Raw genomic sequence first — 14,345 nt, forward strand, 5'->3', positions numbered from 1 at the left:
CCCTGGGCTGGGGCAAATGATGGGCCTTCTGGTTTGCCCCCTAAACGTCTATCCCTGGTGGTTAATGGGTGTTTACATTTTATTAAAGGACACAAATTTTAGACAGATTTTTTTCCTTTTGGAGTACTGTATTTTATCATATGACACAAAGGCTAATGAAAAAGTACTTTATAAAGTATGCTTCCTGTTTTGTACAAAGCCTCCTCTGCATTTTCCTCTCTGGACACAGAGCACCCAGAACAACCAGCAACCCCAGTACCCCCAGCAGGGTGACCTCACTTCTAAGTGTGCATGCAGCTCACATTGCCAGAGGCAATATACAGGTTTACTCCTTGACTCCTGGAAGAACCTGATAGGACACAGCTGAGGGGAAGCCTTCCCCGCTGTCTGCAGGCTCTTGGCCGTCAGTGTAGAGGGAGTTGGTCCTCACCTCTCCACAGGCGCCTTCACGGCCAGAGCCTCCCCTCTGCATGGGGGAGTAAGGCCTGGCCCTTCCCCTGAACACGTGACATGGATCTCGCCAAAGGTGGACATGACACCATTCCTCCCCCAGCAACCTCACGCTTCTTTTGCTTCACAGGAAAGTCGATTCAACCTGGTATCCGGTGAAGAAATCCCTAGTGCAAAGGAGAGGTGGATCTCAGGACTGTGCGTGATTTGCAAAAGGAAGCGCATGAACCACCAGGTGGCGCTGCTGCGCTGCTTCTGCTCCAAGGAGGTGGATGTCCGGGATGAGCTTTAAGGTGAAGAGAGGGATGTCATTGCTCATCTTCCAGGTTCCAAGTAAAAACCTTCCTGCCCAGCCCTTCTCGTTCTCCTTGAATCCTCAAAGCCAGTGAGGACTGTCTCCTTACCTCCCTGGACTAGGCTTTTTAACACTGGAAAGTGGATGTGATTTCTAGTTTCAGCATGTCCTAGTTTATTGTGCTGCCAGTAAAATAAAATCAAAATATACATCGAATAAATAATAACTAAAATAACCCATAGTGAGCAAAGGGTTACAATGTATTTTTTAGAGTCAAGATGTACCTCTGTGACTGGGCTGGAGTCCAGTGGTGCAATCATAGCTCACTGCAGCCTTGAATTCATGAGCTCAAGGGATCTTCCCACCTCGGCCTCCCCAATACCTGGAAATACAAGTGCCCATGCCCACGCCTAAGGGTACTTATTTTATTTTTTAGAGATGAAGGTCTCATATGTTTTCCAAGCTGGTCTCCAACTCCTGCTCTTAAGTGATCCTTTTGCCTTAGTGTCCTGAATTGCTGGGATTACAGGCATGAGCTGTTATGCTTGGCTCATCCTGTACTGACTCCATCAAGATTTCCTCCTCCAAGTGTGGACACAGCAGCAGACACCCCTTGTCTCTTGGGTCAGGTTACTGGGTAGAGTGGAATAACAGGGCAATGGAGTCACTGCAGAAAGTGCCATGTGGAGGAGGTCCAGCAGGGAGGGCCAGCTGTTCCAGGGCCACCATATTAAGGGATAACTCCTCTTTCTGGGCAGGACTGTTGTTTGATTACCTTTGTATTCATAATAGTTCTGAAATCATAGAATGATGAGACTTAAGACTGGCTAAGATTTTTTTTTTCAAAAACACCATCTCTGAGATTTGTTTATCTTTTGAATTTTTTTTGTGTCTCAATTTCCTTCAGAATTTAACTCATTCTTAACATTTTATAGTTCACTTTCAGTTAATAATGTACTAGTACCCATAAATATAGAAATCTTGCAACCATTTATCCTCTATAAAATGTTCATCTTTTATAATATAGATATTATATGTAATGTATCTATATAGGTTATAAGCCCCACAAAAAGAACTTTTTACTTTTTCTTATCTTTAAACAGTTCTATGTATATAAAGGAAGCGTAAATGAGGGGAGCAAGATAGCCTTTTGCACTTAGCTCAATATTTACCATTTTTTATCATCTTCATCTTTTCTGATTATCCCATTTTCCACCTGGTATCATTTGCCTCTAGCCTGAGGAATTTTCTTTACCAATTGTTACTGTGCAGATCTGCTGGTGACAAATTTTCTCAATTTTCTTTTACCTGAAATATCTTCTTATTTTGCCTTTCTTTAAAGGACATCTATGCTGGATATAGAATTCTTAGTTGACCTTTTATTCTTGCAGCACTTTAAAAATGTTATTCTACTTTCTTTTGTTTGTTGGTTTCTAATAAGAAGTCATTGGTCAGGACAGGAGAAACAGAGAAACCAAAACTGGGAAAATAACATGGTAGACCTAACACTTATCACATCGATAATGACAGAAACCTACATGAATCAACATTCCAATGAAGAGCAGCAATTGTGTGACTTGGTTTAAAAAAAACACAGAACCATTCAAACTGGTGTGAGATGGTATCTCAATGTAGTTTTGATTTGCATTTCTCTAATGACCAATATAATGAGCACTTTTTCATATGTTTTTTGGCCTCATGTATGTCTTCTTTTGTAAAGTATCTGCTCATGTCCTTTGCCCACTTTTGAATGAGCTTGTTTTTTTTTTTTTTTTGTAAATCTGTTTTAGTTCTTTGTAAATTCTGGATATCAGCCCTTTGTCAGATAGGTAAACTGCAAAAATTTTTTTCCATTCTGTTGGTTGCCAATTCACTCTAATGATTGTTTCTTTTGCCGTGCAGAAGCTGTGGAGTTTAAGTCCCATTTGTCTATTTTGGCTTTTGTTGCCAATGCTTTTGGTGTTTTGGTCATGAAGTCCTTGCCTACTCCTATGTCCTGAATGGTTTTGCCTAGATTTTCTTCTAGGGTTTTGATGGTGTTAGGTCTTATGTTTAAGTCTTTAATCCATCGGGAGTTAATTTTAGTGTAAGGTGTCAGGAAGGGGTCCAGTTTCTGCTTTCTGCACATGGCTAGCCAGTTTTCCCAACACCATTTATATAACAGGAAATCCTTTCCCCATTGCATGTTTTTGTCAGGTGGCAATCATTAAAAAATCTGGAGACAACAGATGCTGGAGAGGATGTGGAGAAATAGGAACACTTTTACACTGTTGGTGGGAGTGTAAATTAGTTCAACCATTGTGGAAGACAGTGTGGCGATTCCTCAAGGACCTAGAAATAGAAATTCCATTTGACCCAGCAATCCCATTACTGGGTATATATTGAAAGGATTATAAATCATTCTACTATAAGGACACATGCACACGAATGTTCATTGCAGCACTGTTTACAATAGCAAAGACCTGGAACCAACCCAAATGCCCATCTATGATAGACTGGACAGGGAAAATGTGGCACATATACACTGTGGAATACTATGCAGCCATCAAAAACGATGAGTTCATGTCCTTTGTAGGGACATGTATGAACCTGGAAACCATCATTCTCAGCAAACTGACACAAGAACAGAAAATGAAATACCACATGTTCTCACTCATAGGTGGGTGTTGAACAGTGAGAACACATGGACACAGGGAGGGGAGCACTACACACTGGGGTCTGTCGGGGGAATAAGGGAGGGACAGTGGGGCTGGGGAGTTGGGGAGAGAGAGCATGGGGAGAAATGCCAGATATAGGTGAAGGGGAGGAAGGCAGCAAATCACACTGCCACATGTGTACCTATGCAACTATCTTGCATGTTCTTCACATGTATCCCAAAACCTAAAATCCAATAAAAAGATAATAAAATAAAAAATTTAAAAAACCCACAGAACCAAACTATATGTAGTTTCCAGATATGCACTTTCTTTTCTTTCTTTTTTTTTTTTTTTTTTTTTTTTTGTAACTTTTATTTTCAGTTAAGGGATACATGTGCAGGTTTGTTATTTAGGTAAACTTGTGTCATGGGGTTTTGTTGTACAGATTATTTCTGTACCCATTATTACCCACCCAAGTATTAAGCCTGAGTACCCATTAGCTCTTTTTCCTGATCCTCTCCCTCCTCCCTTCCTCCACCCTCAAGTAGACCCCAGTGTGTGCTGTTCCTCTCTACGTGTCTATCCTTTCTCATCATTTAGCTCCCACTAATAAGTAAGAACGTGTGGTATTTGGTTTTCTGTTCCTGCATTAGTTTGCTAAGGAAAATGGCCTCCAAGTCCATCCATGATCCTGCAAAGGGCATGATCTCATTCTTTTTCATGGTTGCATAGTATTCTATGGTGTATATTTCTCACTTCTTTTTTTGAGATGGAGTCTCACTTTGTCTCCAGGCTGGAGTGTAGTGGCATGATCTCAGATCACTGCAACTTCTGCCTGCTGAGTTCTAGTGATTCTCCTGCCTCAGCCTCTCAAGTAGCTGGGACTAGAGGCATACACCACCACACCCAGCTAATTTTTGTATTGTTAGTAGAGATGGTGTTTCACTATGTTGACCAGGGTTGTCTCCCTCACTTGACCTCATGATCTGCCCGCTTTGGCCTCCTAAAGTGCTGGAGGCAGTCACATTTTCTTTATCTGGCCTACTACTGATGAACATTTAGGTTGATTCCAGGTCTTTGCTATTGTGAATAGTGCTGCAGTGAACATATATGTACATATACGACATGCACTTTCTTTTTTTATTTAATTTATTTTATTTTACTTTGAGTTCCAGGACACATGCAGAACCTGCAGGTTTGTTACATAGTCTACCATGGTTGTTTGCTGCACCTATTGACCCCTTCTCTAAGTTCCCTCCCCTCAATCCCTACACCCCAACAGGCCCTGGAATGTGATGTCCCCCTCCCTGTGTCCATGTATTCTCATTGTTCAGCTCCCACTTAGAAGTGAGAACATGCGGTGTTTGGTTTTCTGTTCCTATGTTAGTTTCCTGAGGATGATGGCTTGCAGCTTCATCCATGTCCCTGAAAAGGACATGAACTAATTCCTTTTCATGGCTGTGCAGTATTCCATGGTGTATATGTACTGCATTATCTTAATCCAGTCTATCATTGATGGGCATTTGGTTTGGTTTCCTGTCTTTGCTATTGTAAATAGTACTGCAGTAAACATACATGTGCATGTGTCTTTATAGTAGAATGATTTATATTCCTTCAGGTATATGCCCAGGAATAGGATTGCTGAGTCAAATAGTATTTCTGGTCCTAGATCTTTGAGGAATGGCCACACTGTCCTCCACAATGGTTGAACTAGTTTACATTTCCACCAACAGTGCAAAAGTGTTCCCATTGCTCCACAGCCTTGCCAGCATCTATCTTTTCTTGACTTTTTAATAACTGCCATTCTGACTGACAAGAGATGACATGTCATTGTGATTTTGATTTGCATTTCTGTAATGATCAGTTATATTGAACTTTTTTTCATATGTTTCCTGGCTATGTAAATGTCTTCTGAGAAAGGTCTGTTCATATCCTCTGCCCACTTTTTTATGGGGCTGGGTTTTTTCTTGTAAATTTGTTTAAGTTCCTTGTAAACAAACACGTGAGCTCTCGTCATTCTTGTTTAAACACGTAACAGGAATCCTAACCAGTGCAACATGGCAAGTCAATGAAATAAAACACCAATAGGAGGACCAGGCATGGTGGCTCATGCCTGTAATCCCTGCATTTTGGAAAGCTGATCACTTGAGTTCAGGAGTTTGAGACAAGCCTGATAGTGAGACCTCATCTCTATTACATACAAATAATTTTAAAAGAAAAAAGATGAAAAGGAAGAAATAAATGTCTTTCTTTGTCACCAGCTTCACTGTATATGTAAAAAACACTAGGGAATTCAGAAAAAAATCTCTGAATTACTGAATTCACCAAATAGTTCATAAAATATATGTAATAAGTGACTTAGATGAACATGAAAAGAGAGCAAACAACACTAGTCAAGTTAAAACCACAGTGAGAAACCACCCCAGAACACCTAGAATAGGCAACGTTAAAAAGACATATGATAAGTCTAAATAACTGGTAAGAATATGGAAAAAACAGGAATGTCTGATATTGCTGGTGCAAATGCAAAAAATGTTGCAGTCAATTTGTAAAGCGGTTTGGCAATTTCTTATACAGCTACTCATCCATTACCACATGACACAGCAATTCCACAAATATGTATTTATCCAAAAGAAATAAAAGTGTAAGGCCACACTTGTGAACAGTTACTTATAGTGGCTTCATTAATAACACACCCTAACTGGAGTAATCCACATGTCTATCAACTGGAGACTAGAGAAACAGATGAGTAAACTGGGATTCCAGCAATACTGGGCAGCTACTCAGCAACAAAAAAGGAATGAATGTCATCATCTCAAACATTGTTACGCTAAGGGAGACCAAACAAAGGACTGCACATGATTGTATGTCCATGAAATTCTAGAAATTTCACTCTTGCAGTCGCAGAAAGCAGGGCAGTTGTTGAGTAAAGGGAAGGGGTGAGGGTGGGAGGCAAGGATTAAATAGAAAGGGACAGAAAGAAAGTTTTTAGGGAAAAGAAACTGTCCTCTACAGTGCCACAATTTGAGAGTGACTGGGCAATGGGAACTGAGGGGACAGGAGGGTGTGAGGGATGAGAGGGGCAGAGAGAAGGGCTGCAGAAGCAGGAGGTGAGGAAAAGGAGCAGGGGAAAGAATTCTAAAGCAGTGGAAGAGCCTAGCAGGGGGCTCTTTGCTTCCAGTATTTAATACATTTTGTGGGACTGCCTAAAATGTATTAAATACTTCCTAATGGCTTCCCTGTGATTTAAAAAAAAAAGGGTACAAAAATTCCAAGTGTCTGAATAGAATATGCACAGTGCTTACATGTGCATAGCTCACGAAAGCAGGCAGTGCTTGAGCGCTGGTGAAGAGCATTGGGACTGCATGGAGCTCTCACAACTCTGAGTGATGACTACAGGCTCCCGGTTCAATACACAGTAACAAACCTGCTTCTTCATATTCAGGAGGTGCTCTGGACTCATAGGAAAACTCCAGCTAGGGAATGAAAATAATTTTAAATGCAACAATCTGGAGTCACAGATCCATAGACTGGGAAAGTAAAACTTAGGAGCTTTGAGAGTTTAATTGTGATGCTGTTTTGACCCAGGTCTTTGACAGATTGGAATCCTAATCATTCAGGGATTACAATATTGTGCTACCTACTGTATTAATAAAAAGGAAACTGGTCTCTATGAGAGTCTCTATCTGGTGCATTCAGACAAAACTTCACCAGGTGTAGAGAGAAAACCCCTGTCTCTACATCTCTATTCCAGGGCGAGCTCACTCTCTGCCATCAAGTTCCCCGTGGTGAGTCTCCGTGTACAAGAGTCCAAGGGGAGAAGTAAGGAGTGGGAGGCAGGGAGTCCAGTTCAGGAACGGGGATTCCAGGACCAGAAGTGAAGGAGAAAAGGCTGGGCGCAGCCTGGGGGTCTCTCTCTGGTTTCCACAGACAGATCCTTGGCCAGGACTCAGGCAGACTGTGTGAGAAAGAGGCTTGGTGTAGGAGAAGAGGGATTAGGACCAAGTCCTAGTTCCTGGGCGTGGCTCTCGGGGTCTCAGGCACCGAGGGGCGTGTCTGCACTGGCGAAGTGCCGCGTTGGGGATTCCCCACTTCCCCGAGTTTCACTTCTCCCAACCTGTCAGATCCTTCTTCCTGGATACCCTAGGCTTATCCCTGGTTCCCCCGCCCATTGGTTTCTAGAGAAGCCAATCGGCGTCGCCGAGGTCCCGGTTCTGAGGCCCCCAGTCACCTGCCCGGACTCGGATTCTCCCCAGACACCGAGGCTGGGGTCATGGAGCCCCGAAGCCTCCTTCTGCTGCTTTCGGGGGCTCTGGCCCTGACTGAGACCTGGGCGAGTGAGTTCGGGGTCGGGAGGAGCGAGGGGCCCGTCGGGAGGGGGCGCAGGACCCGGCGATCCGCGCCGGGAGGAGAGTCGGCGGTCTCAGCCCCTCCTCGTCCCCAGGCTCCCACTCCCTGAGGTATTTCAGCACCACTGTGTCCCGGCCCGGCGGCGGGGAGCCCCGGTACTTCTCAGTGGGCTACGTGGACGACACTCAGTTCCTGCGGTTCGACAGCGACGCCGCGATTCCGAAGACTGAGCCGCGGGCGCCGTGGGCGGAGCAGGAGGGGCCGGAGTATTGGGACCTGTTGACACGGAGAACAGAGGCCTGCGCACAGGCTTGCCGAGTGAGCCTGCGGGACATACGCGGCTACTACAACCAGAGCGAGGCCGGTGAGTGACCCCGGCCCGGAGCGCAGATCAAGACCCCTCCTCATCCTCCACGGACGGCCCGGGTCCCACCGAGTCTCTGGGCCCAAGATCCACCCCGAGGCTACAGAACCCGTCCGTACCCTGGACCCTAGAGGGCCCCAAGGTGCCTTTACCCAGTTTCATCTTCAGTTTAGGCCCAAATCCCCGCGGGGCTGGGGGGGCTGGGGGGGCGGGTCTGACCGCAATGGCGGGGCCAGGGTCTCACACCCTCCAGGTGTTGTTTGGCTGCGACCTGGGGCCCGATGGGCGCCTCCTTCTCGGGTACTGCCGCATAGCCTACGACGGCAAGGATCACGTCGCCCTGAACTAGGACCTGCGCTCCTGGACAGCCGCGGACATGGTGGCTGAGTTCACCCAGCGCAAGTTGGAGGCGGAGAACTATGCAGAGCAGTTGAGGGCACAGCTGGAGGGAGAGTGCGTGGAGATGCTCAAAAGATACTTGGAGAACGGGAAGGAGACGCTGCAGCGCGCAGGTACCACGGGCATTGGGGAGCCGTCCCCATCTCCTATAGATCTCTCGGGATGGCCTCCCAGGAGGAGGGGAGGAAAACGGGATCCGCGCTAGAATATCGCCCTCCCTTGAATGGAGAATGGCGTGTTTTCCTGAGTTTCCTCTGAGGGCCCCTCTGCTCTCTAGGACAATTAAGGGATGACGTCTCTGAGGAAATGGAGGGGATGACGGTTCCTGGAATACTGATCAGGGGTCCGCTTTGACCCCTGCAGCCGCCGTGGGCACCTGACTTTTTCTCTCAGGCCTTGTTCTCTGCCTCACACTCAAATGTGTTTGAAAGTCAGATTCCAGCTTTTCTCAGTCCCTCAGCCTCCAGTCAGGTCAGGACCAGAAGTCCCTGTTCTTCCCTCAGAGACTAGAATTTGAAATTCAAAGAATAGATTATTGCAGGTGCTGTGTCCAGCCTGGTGTCTGGGTTCTGTGCTCCCTTCCCCATCCCAGGTGTCCTCTCTATTCTCAGGATGGTCCCATGGATGATGCTGAGGTGTCCCATGAGAGATGCAAATTGCTTAAATTTTCTGACTTTTCCCATCAGAACCCCCAAAGACACACGTGACCCACCACCCCATCTCTAACCAAGAGGTCACCCTGAGGTGCTGGGCCCTGGGCTTCTACCCTGCAGAGGTTACACTGACCTGGCAGCGGGATGGGGAGGACCAAACTCAGGACACAGAGCTTGTGGAGACCAGACCAGCAGGGGACGGAAACTTTCAGAAGTGGGCGGCTGTGGTGGTGCCTTCTGGAGAAGAGCAGAGATACACATGCCATGTGCAGCACGAGGGGCTGCTGGAGCCCCTCAGCCTGAGATGGGGTAAGGAGAGGATTGGGGGTTCACATCTCTTCTCAGGGAAAGCAGGAGCCCTTCTGGAGCCTTCAGCAGGGTCAGGGCTGAGGTCTGGGGTCAGGGCCCCTCACCTTCCTCTCCTTTCCCAGAGCCATCTTCCCAGCCCACCATCCCCATCATGGGCATCATTGCTGGCCTGGCTGTCCTAGTAGCTGTGGTCATTGGAGCTGTGGTCACTGCTGTGATGTGGAGGAGGAAGAGCTCAGGTAGGGAAGGGGTGAGGAGTGGGGTCTGGGTTTTCTTGTCACACTGGGTATTTCAAACCCCAGGTAGAAGCGTTCCCCCGCTCATTACTGGGAAGCACCATCCACACATGTGCCGACCCAGCCTGGGGCCCTGTGTGCCAGCACTTATTCTTTTGGGAAGCACACTTGACAACGAAGGACAGATGTATCACCTTGATGATTGTGGTGTTGGGAACCTGATCCCAGCATTCACGAGTCAGGGGAAGGTCCCTGCTAAGGGCAGACCTTAGGAGGTTGGTTGGTCCAGGACCCACACCTGCTTTCTTGGTGTTTCCTGATCCTGCCCTGGGTGTGTAGTCACGGTTCTAGAAATATCTCTTGCGTCCAAGACTAGGAGGGTCCTCTAAAATCTCATGGCCCTGCCTCCTCCCTGCCCTTCACAGGACATTTTCTTCCCACAGGTAGAAAAGGAGGGAGCTATTCTCAGGCTGCGTGTAAGTGGTGGGGGCGGGAGTGTGGAGGAACTCACCCACCCCATAATTCCTCCTGGCCCACATCTCCCACGGGCTCTGACCAGGTCCTGTTTTTGTTCTACCCCAGGCAGTGACAGTGCCCAGGGCTCTGATGTGTCTCTCAGGGCTTGTAAAGGTGAGACCCTGGGGGTCTCTAGTGGGCGGAAGTAGGGGCAGATGGGACAGGACTGGGTAATGGAGATTCTTTGATTGGGACATTTCAAGTGTCTGGTGGGCTGTTCAGAGTGTCATCACTTACCATGACTGACCGGAATTTGTTCATGACTATTGTTTTCTGTAGCCTGAGACAGCTGCCTTGTGTGGGACTGAGACGCAGGATTTCTTCACGCCTCCCCTTTGTGACTTCAAGAGCCTCTGGCATCTCTTTCTGCAAAGGCATCTGAATGTGTCTGAGTCCCTGTTAGCACAATGTGAGGAGGTGGAGAGACAGCCCACCCCATGTCCACCGTGACCCCTGTCCCCACACTGACCTGTGTTCCCTCCCCAGTCATCTTTCCTGTTCCAGTGAGGTGGGGCTGAGTGTCTTCATCTCTGTCTCAATTTCATGGTGCACTGAGCTGTAACTGCTTCCTTCCCTACTGAAAATAAGAATCTGAACATAAATGTGTTTTCTCAAATATTTCCCATGAGAGGTTGATTGGTTAATTAAACAAGTCAATTCCTAAAATCTGAGAGAGGAAATAAAGACCTGAGAACCTTCCAGAATCCACACGTTTTCTGTGCTGAGTCTGTTGCAGGTGGGGATGGAGAAGGCTGTGAGGAGCCGAGTGTGGACGGGCCTGTGCCCAGTTGCTGTTGAGTCCATCATGGGATTTATGTGGTCAGTCCTCAGCTGGGTCAGCTTCACTGCTCCATTGTCCTTGTCCCTTCAGTGGAAACTTGTCCATGGGGAGCTGTGACCACAAAGGCTCACACATTGCCCAGAGTAGCCCCTGCACACAGGAGTCTCTGTGTTTCTGAGACAAATTTTCAGACCCATTCAGCTCCTGCCCTCCTTCCAGGGCTCCTCTTCTGCTCTGCTGTCCTGCCCTCTCTCCCTGCCCTGGTTCTAGTGATCTTGGTGCTGGCTCCAATTCCAACTCATGAATCTATAAAGCAGAGTCTAATTTAGACTGACATTTGTTTGTGAAATTGGACCCATCATCAAGGACTATTCTTTCCTGAAGAGAGAACTGTGATTGTGTGCTGCAGTGTGCAGGGGTGTGTGTGGGTTGGGAGTTGGTTTGCAGGGAGGATTGGGGGAGGGAGGACACACCAGCAGCCCTGCTGAGAAAAGCACGGGAAACCTCGATGTCAGTGTGAGGGGCCCTTGTGCTGTAGCTGCCAAGAAACAGCACTTGGCCTGAGTCTGTGTTACTAAGGATACTGCCTTTAGAATAGGAGATGCTCTACGGTGACCTTCGTTGTCGGCCAGACACAGGACAGAGTGGTTCTGCATCTGCGGAACATCACTGAAGTAAAATCAGAAAAATCTCTAACCTTGTGGAGCATGTGTTCCAGCGGGAAGAGGCAGACGATAGATACACTATCACCAGAGCAAGGAAGGAAAGTGCTGGAAGGTGGGACTTGCTCTGAGGCAAGTGATCCGGGGTGTGGGCAGTGGGAACAGGGAAGGTGGCTGTTGTGTTGGGGGGGTCAGGGTGCACCACATTGCAAAGGTGACTTTTGAGGAAAGAATTGAGGGACACGAGGAGTGTCCACGAGGATATCTGAAGAAGTTCTTTCCAGGCAGGGGAACCTCCAGTACAAATGCACTAGGGCAGGAAGGTGTCTGTGTTCCCAGGAGAGGAAGGAGCCCAGGAGGGCTGGAGAGAGAGAATCTGACGTGAAGTCAAAGGTACAGCCAGGGCAGGTGGGCCTGGAGGGTGTGAAGAAGCATCTGACCTTTGTTCTGAGTAAGATGGGGAGGTAGCAGACAGTTTTGAGCAGACAAGAGATGTGGTACAACTTCTCTTTTAAAAGGAGCTCTGACTGCTGTGCTGAGAACAGAATTGAGAGGCAAGGGGTGAGGGAGGCAGAAGGGAAAACAGTGAGAAGCGAGTGCAGTATTCCAGGCTGGAGATGTTGCTACCTTGATCGGGGTGTGAGCAGGGAAATAGTGGGACATGAGGGGATTCTGGATGCATTTTAACATGGACTCACAGCATTTGCCAATGGATTGTATCTGTGGTGTGAGAAAGTCGAATCAAGGACACCCACAGTTGTAAAATTAGTGAGTAGAAGGAAGGGTGGGGCTGCTGTGGAAATGGAGAGACTCTGGCAGGAGCATACTGAGGAGGGAACATCCCAGGCACTCAGTGGAGGAGATGTCTACTAGGAATACAGGTGAGGGAGCCCGGGTGGCAGTTGTACAGACAACTCCAGAGTTTAGGGGAAATGAGAAATAGACGGGGCTGGAGACATAGATTTAGGAGGTCACACCATATAAACAATACTTATAACTTCAAGCATGGATGAGGGCACCAAGGAAGTGACTGGCTGTAGAAGAGAATGAGTGCAGAGACTGAACCCTGGACCTCCAGTTCTAAGGGATCTGATCAGACCATACTGAGAGCAGACTGCACAGTTCTGACCCCACACCTAGAGGACACTGAGGCAAGGACCGCCCATGTGCACAGGAATCACCTGGACATGGTGCTGAGATCCAAGAAGTCCAGGGTTGAATGAGATTCTGGATTTTTGACAAGACTGGGCCTGTGTTTCTGGTCTCCAGATCAAGAACACCAGGATCCCACATGTCTGAGCATCAGCCTGCCTGTAGTGCTTGTTATATAAGTGATGGCTTGGTGTTGTGCATTTACTCTGAGACAGGTGTTCTGGAAAGTGGCCTGATTATTTTCTAAGCCCCTGCCCTCCCTCTTGGGATCCAGATTGGGAACCATTGAAATCAGAGATCAGAGTGCCCAGGGTGGGTGGATAGGGTGGGTTTTCAAACCTTGTTTAAAAGAAGATTTTTCTCTCAGAAATAAAAGGCAGGATGTATATAATCAATTGTGAGATGTGATATTCCCTGTTGACCTCTCCACCATGGGGTAGAGGCCAGATAGACAATTCAGGATGTGGCTCTCACACAAAGAACAACGCCTGAATGCTGCTCTCTGACACTGCTCCACAGACTGATTTCTCACTCACTTCTTGGAGCAAACTATGAAAACCAAACTTCTCTAATGTACACATAAAGCGGTATATCTGGTACTGGGGGCTAATTTTATTGTAGGGAAGGCCACAGAACAGGGCTGGAAATCACACAGCCAGGAACAGAATCCACAGCCCACCCAGGATCAGGTCCCTCCTAGGAACAATTGCCCCTGCTACTGAGCACAGATGCTACTGCTCACACCTCTGACATCCTAGTGCTGGACACTGGACCCTGAGGCTAGGACAGATGCCACTGCTGCTCCTGGAAACTGGACATCGCCACTGCCACTCAGCTGTTTCCACTAAAATGCATTCTGCACAGTCCCAGGCTCTCTGAGTCACCGCATTGTGGCTCAGAGTCTGGCAGTGACATAGGAGCTAAGAAGAAATTATTTAGGCAGATAGTGAGGGTACAGAAGTCCTCAGTAAGGTTTTCTTGTAATGAAACGCAGCCCTGAAATCATTTTCTTTTCTAACAAAGAGCAGCCTGTAACATGAGTACATTTAACAAGAGAGATAGATTCCAAGAATAGTGGGGACTTCAACATCTAAACCTCAACATTAGACAGATCATCTACACAGAAAGTCAAGAAAGAAACATTGTATTTAAATTGAACTTTAGACCAAATAAAGCTTACAGATACTTACAGAGCATTCTATCTAACACTACAGAATATACCTTCTTTTCATGAACACAAGGACATTTTCCGGGAGAGAGCCTATGTTAAGCCACAAAACAAGTCTCAACAAATTTTCAAAAATTGAAATTATATTAAATATCTTCTTTGGCCACAATGGAATAAAACTAGACAGGTACACCAAGAAAACTTTGGCAACTAGACAAATACATGGAAACTAACAACATGCTCCTGAATAAACATTGAGTGAACAGAAAAATTCAGATGGAAATCAAGTTTGTTGAAACAAATGAAAATGGAAACACAACATATCCAAACCTGTGTGATACAGTTAAACAGGGCCAAAGGGGAAGTTTACACCA

General features: G+C 46.9%; 1 protein-coding gene and 1 pseudogene across 14 annotated transcripts in view; both read left to right on the plus strand.

The window, feature by feature from the left end:
* The window catches only part of LOC128931938 (HLA class I histocompatibility antigen, alpha chain G-like), a 44,411-nt gene extending 36,877 nt beyond the window's left edge, over positions 1–7,534 (plus strand). For 7 of the 13 annotated variants that reach the window (XM_078368681.1, XM_078368684.1, XM_078368676.1 and 4 more), the window contains one exon: positions 581–7,054. In XM_078368681.1, the coding sequence (XP_078224807.1) occupies positions 581–742 (162 nt within the window). In that variant the 3' untranslated portion in view covers positions 743–7,054. Of the gene's footprint in view, positions 1–580; positions 7,055–7,135 lie in introns of those variants that run through there. The other 6 variants (XR_013533953.1, XM_078368674.1, XR_013533956.1 and 3 more) reach the window with 4 other exon arrangements.
* Positions 7,535–7,624: 90 nt separating this feature from the next.
* LOC144582091 (patr class I histocompatibility antigen, A-126 alpha chain-like) lies at positions 7,625–10,912 on the plus strand (annotated as a pseudogene). The gene is made up of 8 exons (XR_013533949.1): positions 7,625–7,718; positions 7,826–8,095; positions 8,332–8,607; positions 9,181–9,456; positions 9,579–9,695; positions 10,136–10,168; positions 10,275–10,322; positions 10,488–10,912. The product of XR_013533949.1 is annotated as a patr class I histocompatibility antigen, A-126 alpha chain-like (transcript).
* The last annotated feature ends 3,433 nt before the right edge of the window (positions 10,913–14,345 follow it).

This window comes from Callithrix jacchus, chromosome 4, assembly GCF_049354715.1.
Source record: "Callithrix jacchus isolate 240 chromosome 4, calJac240_pri, whole genome shotgun sequence".
Taxonomy (NCBI): Eukaryota; Metazoa; Chordata; class Mammalia; order Primates; family Cebidae; genus Callithrix; species Callithrix jacchus.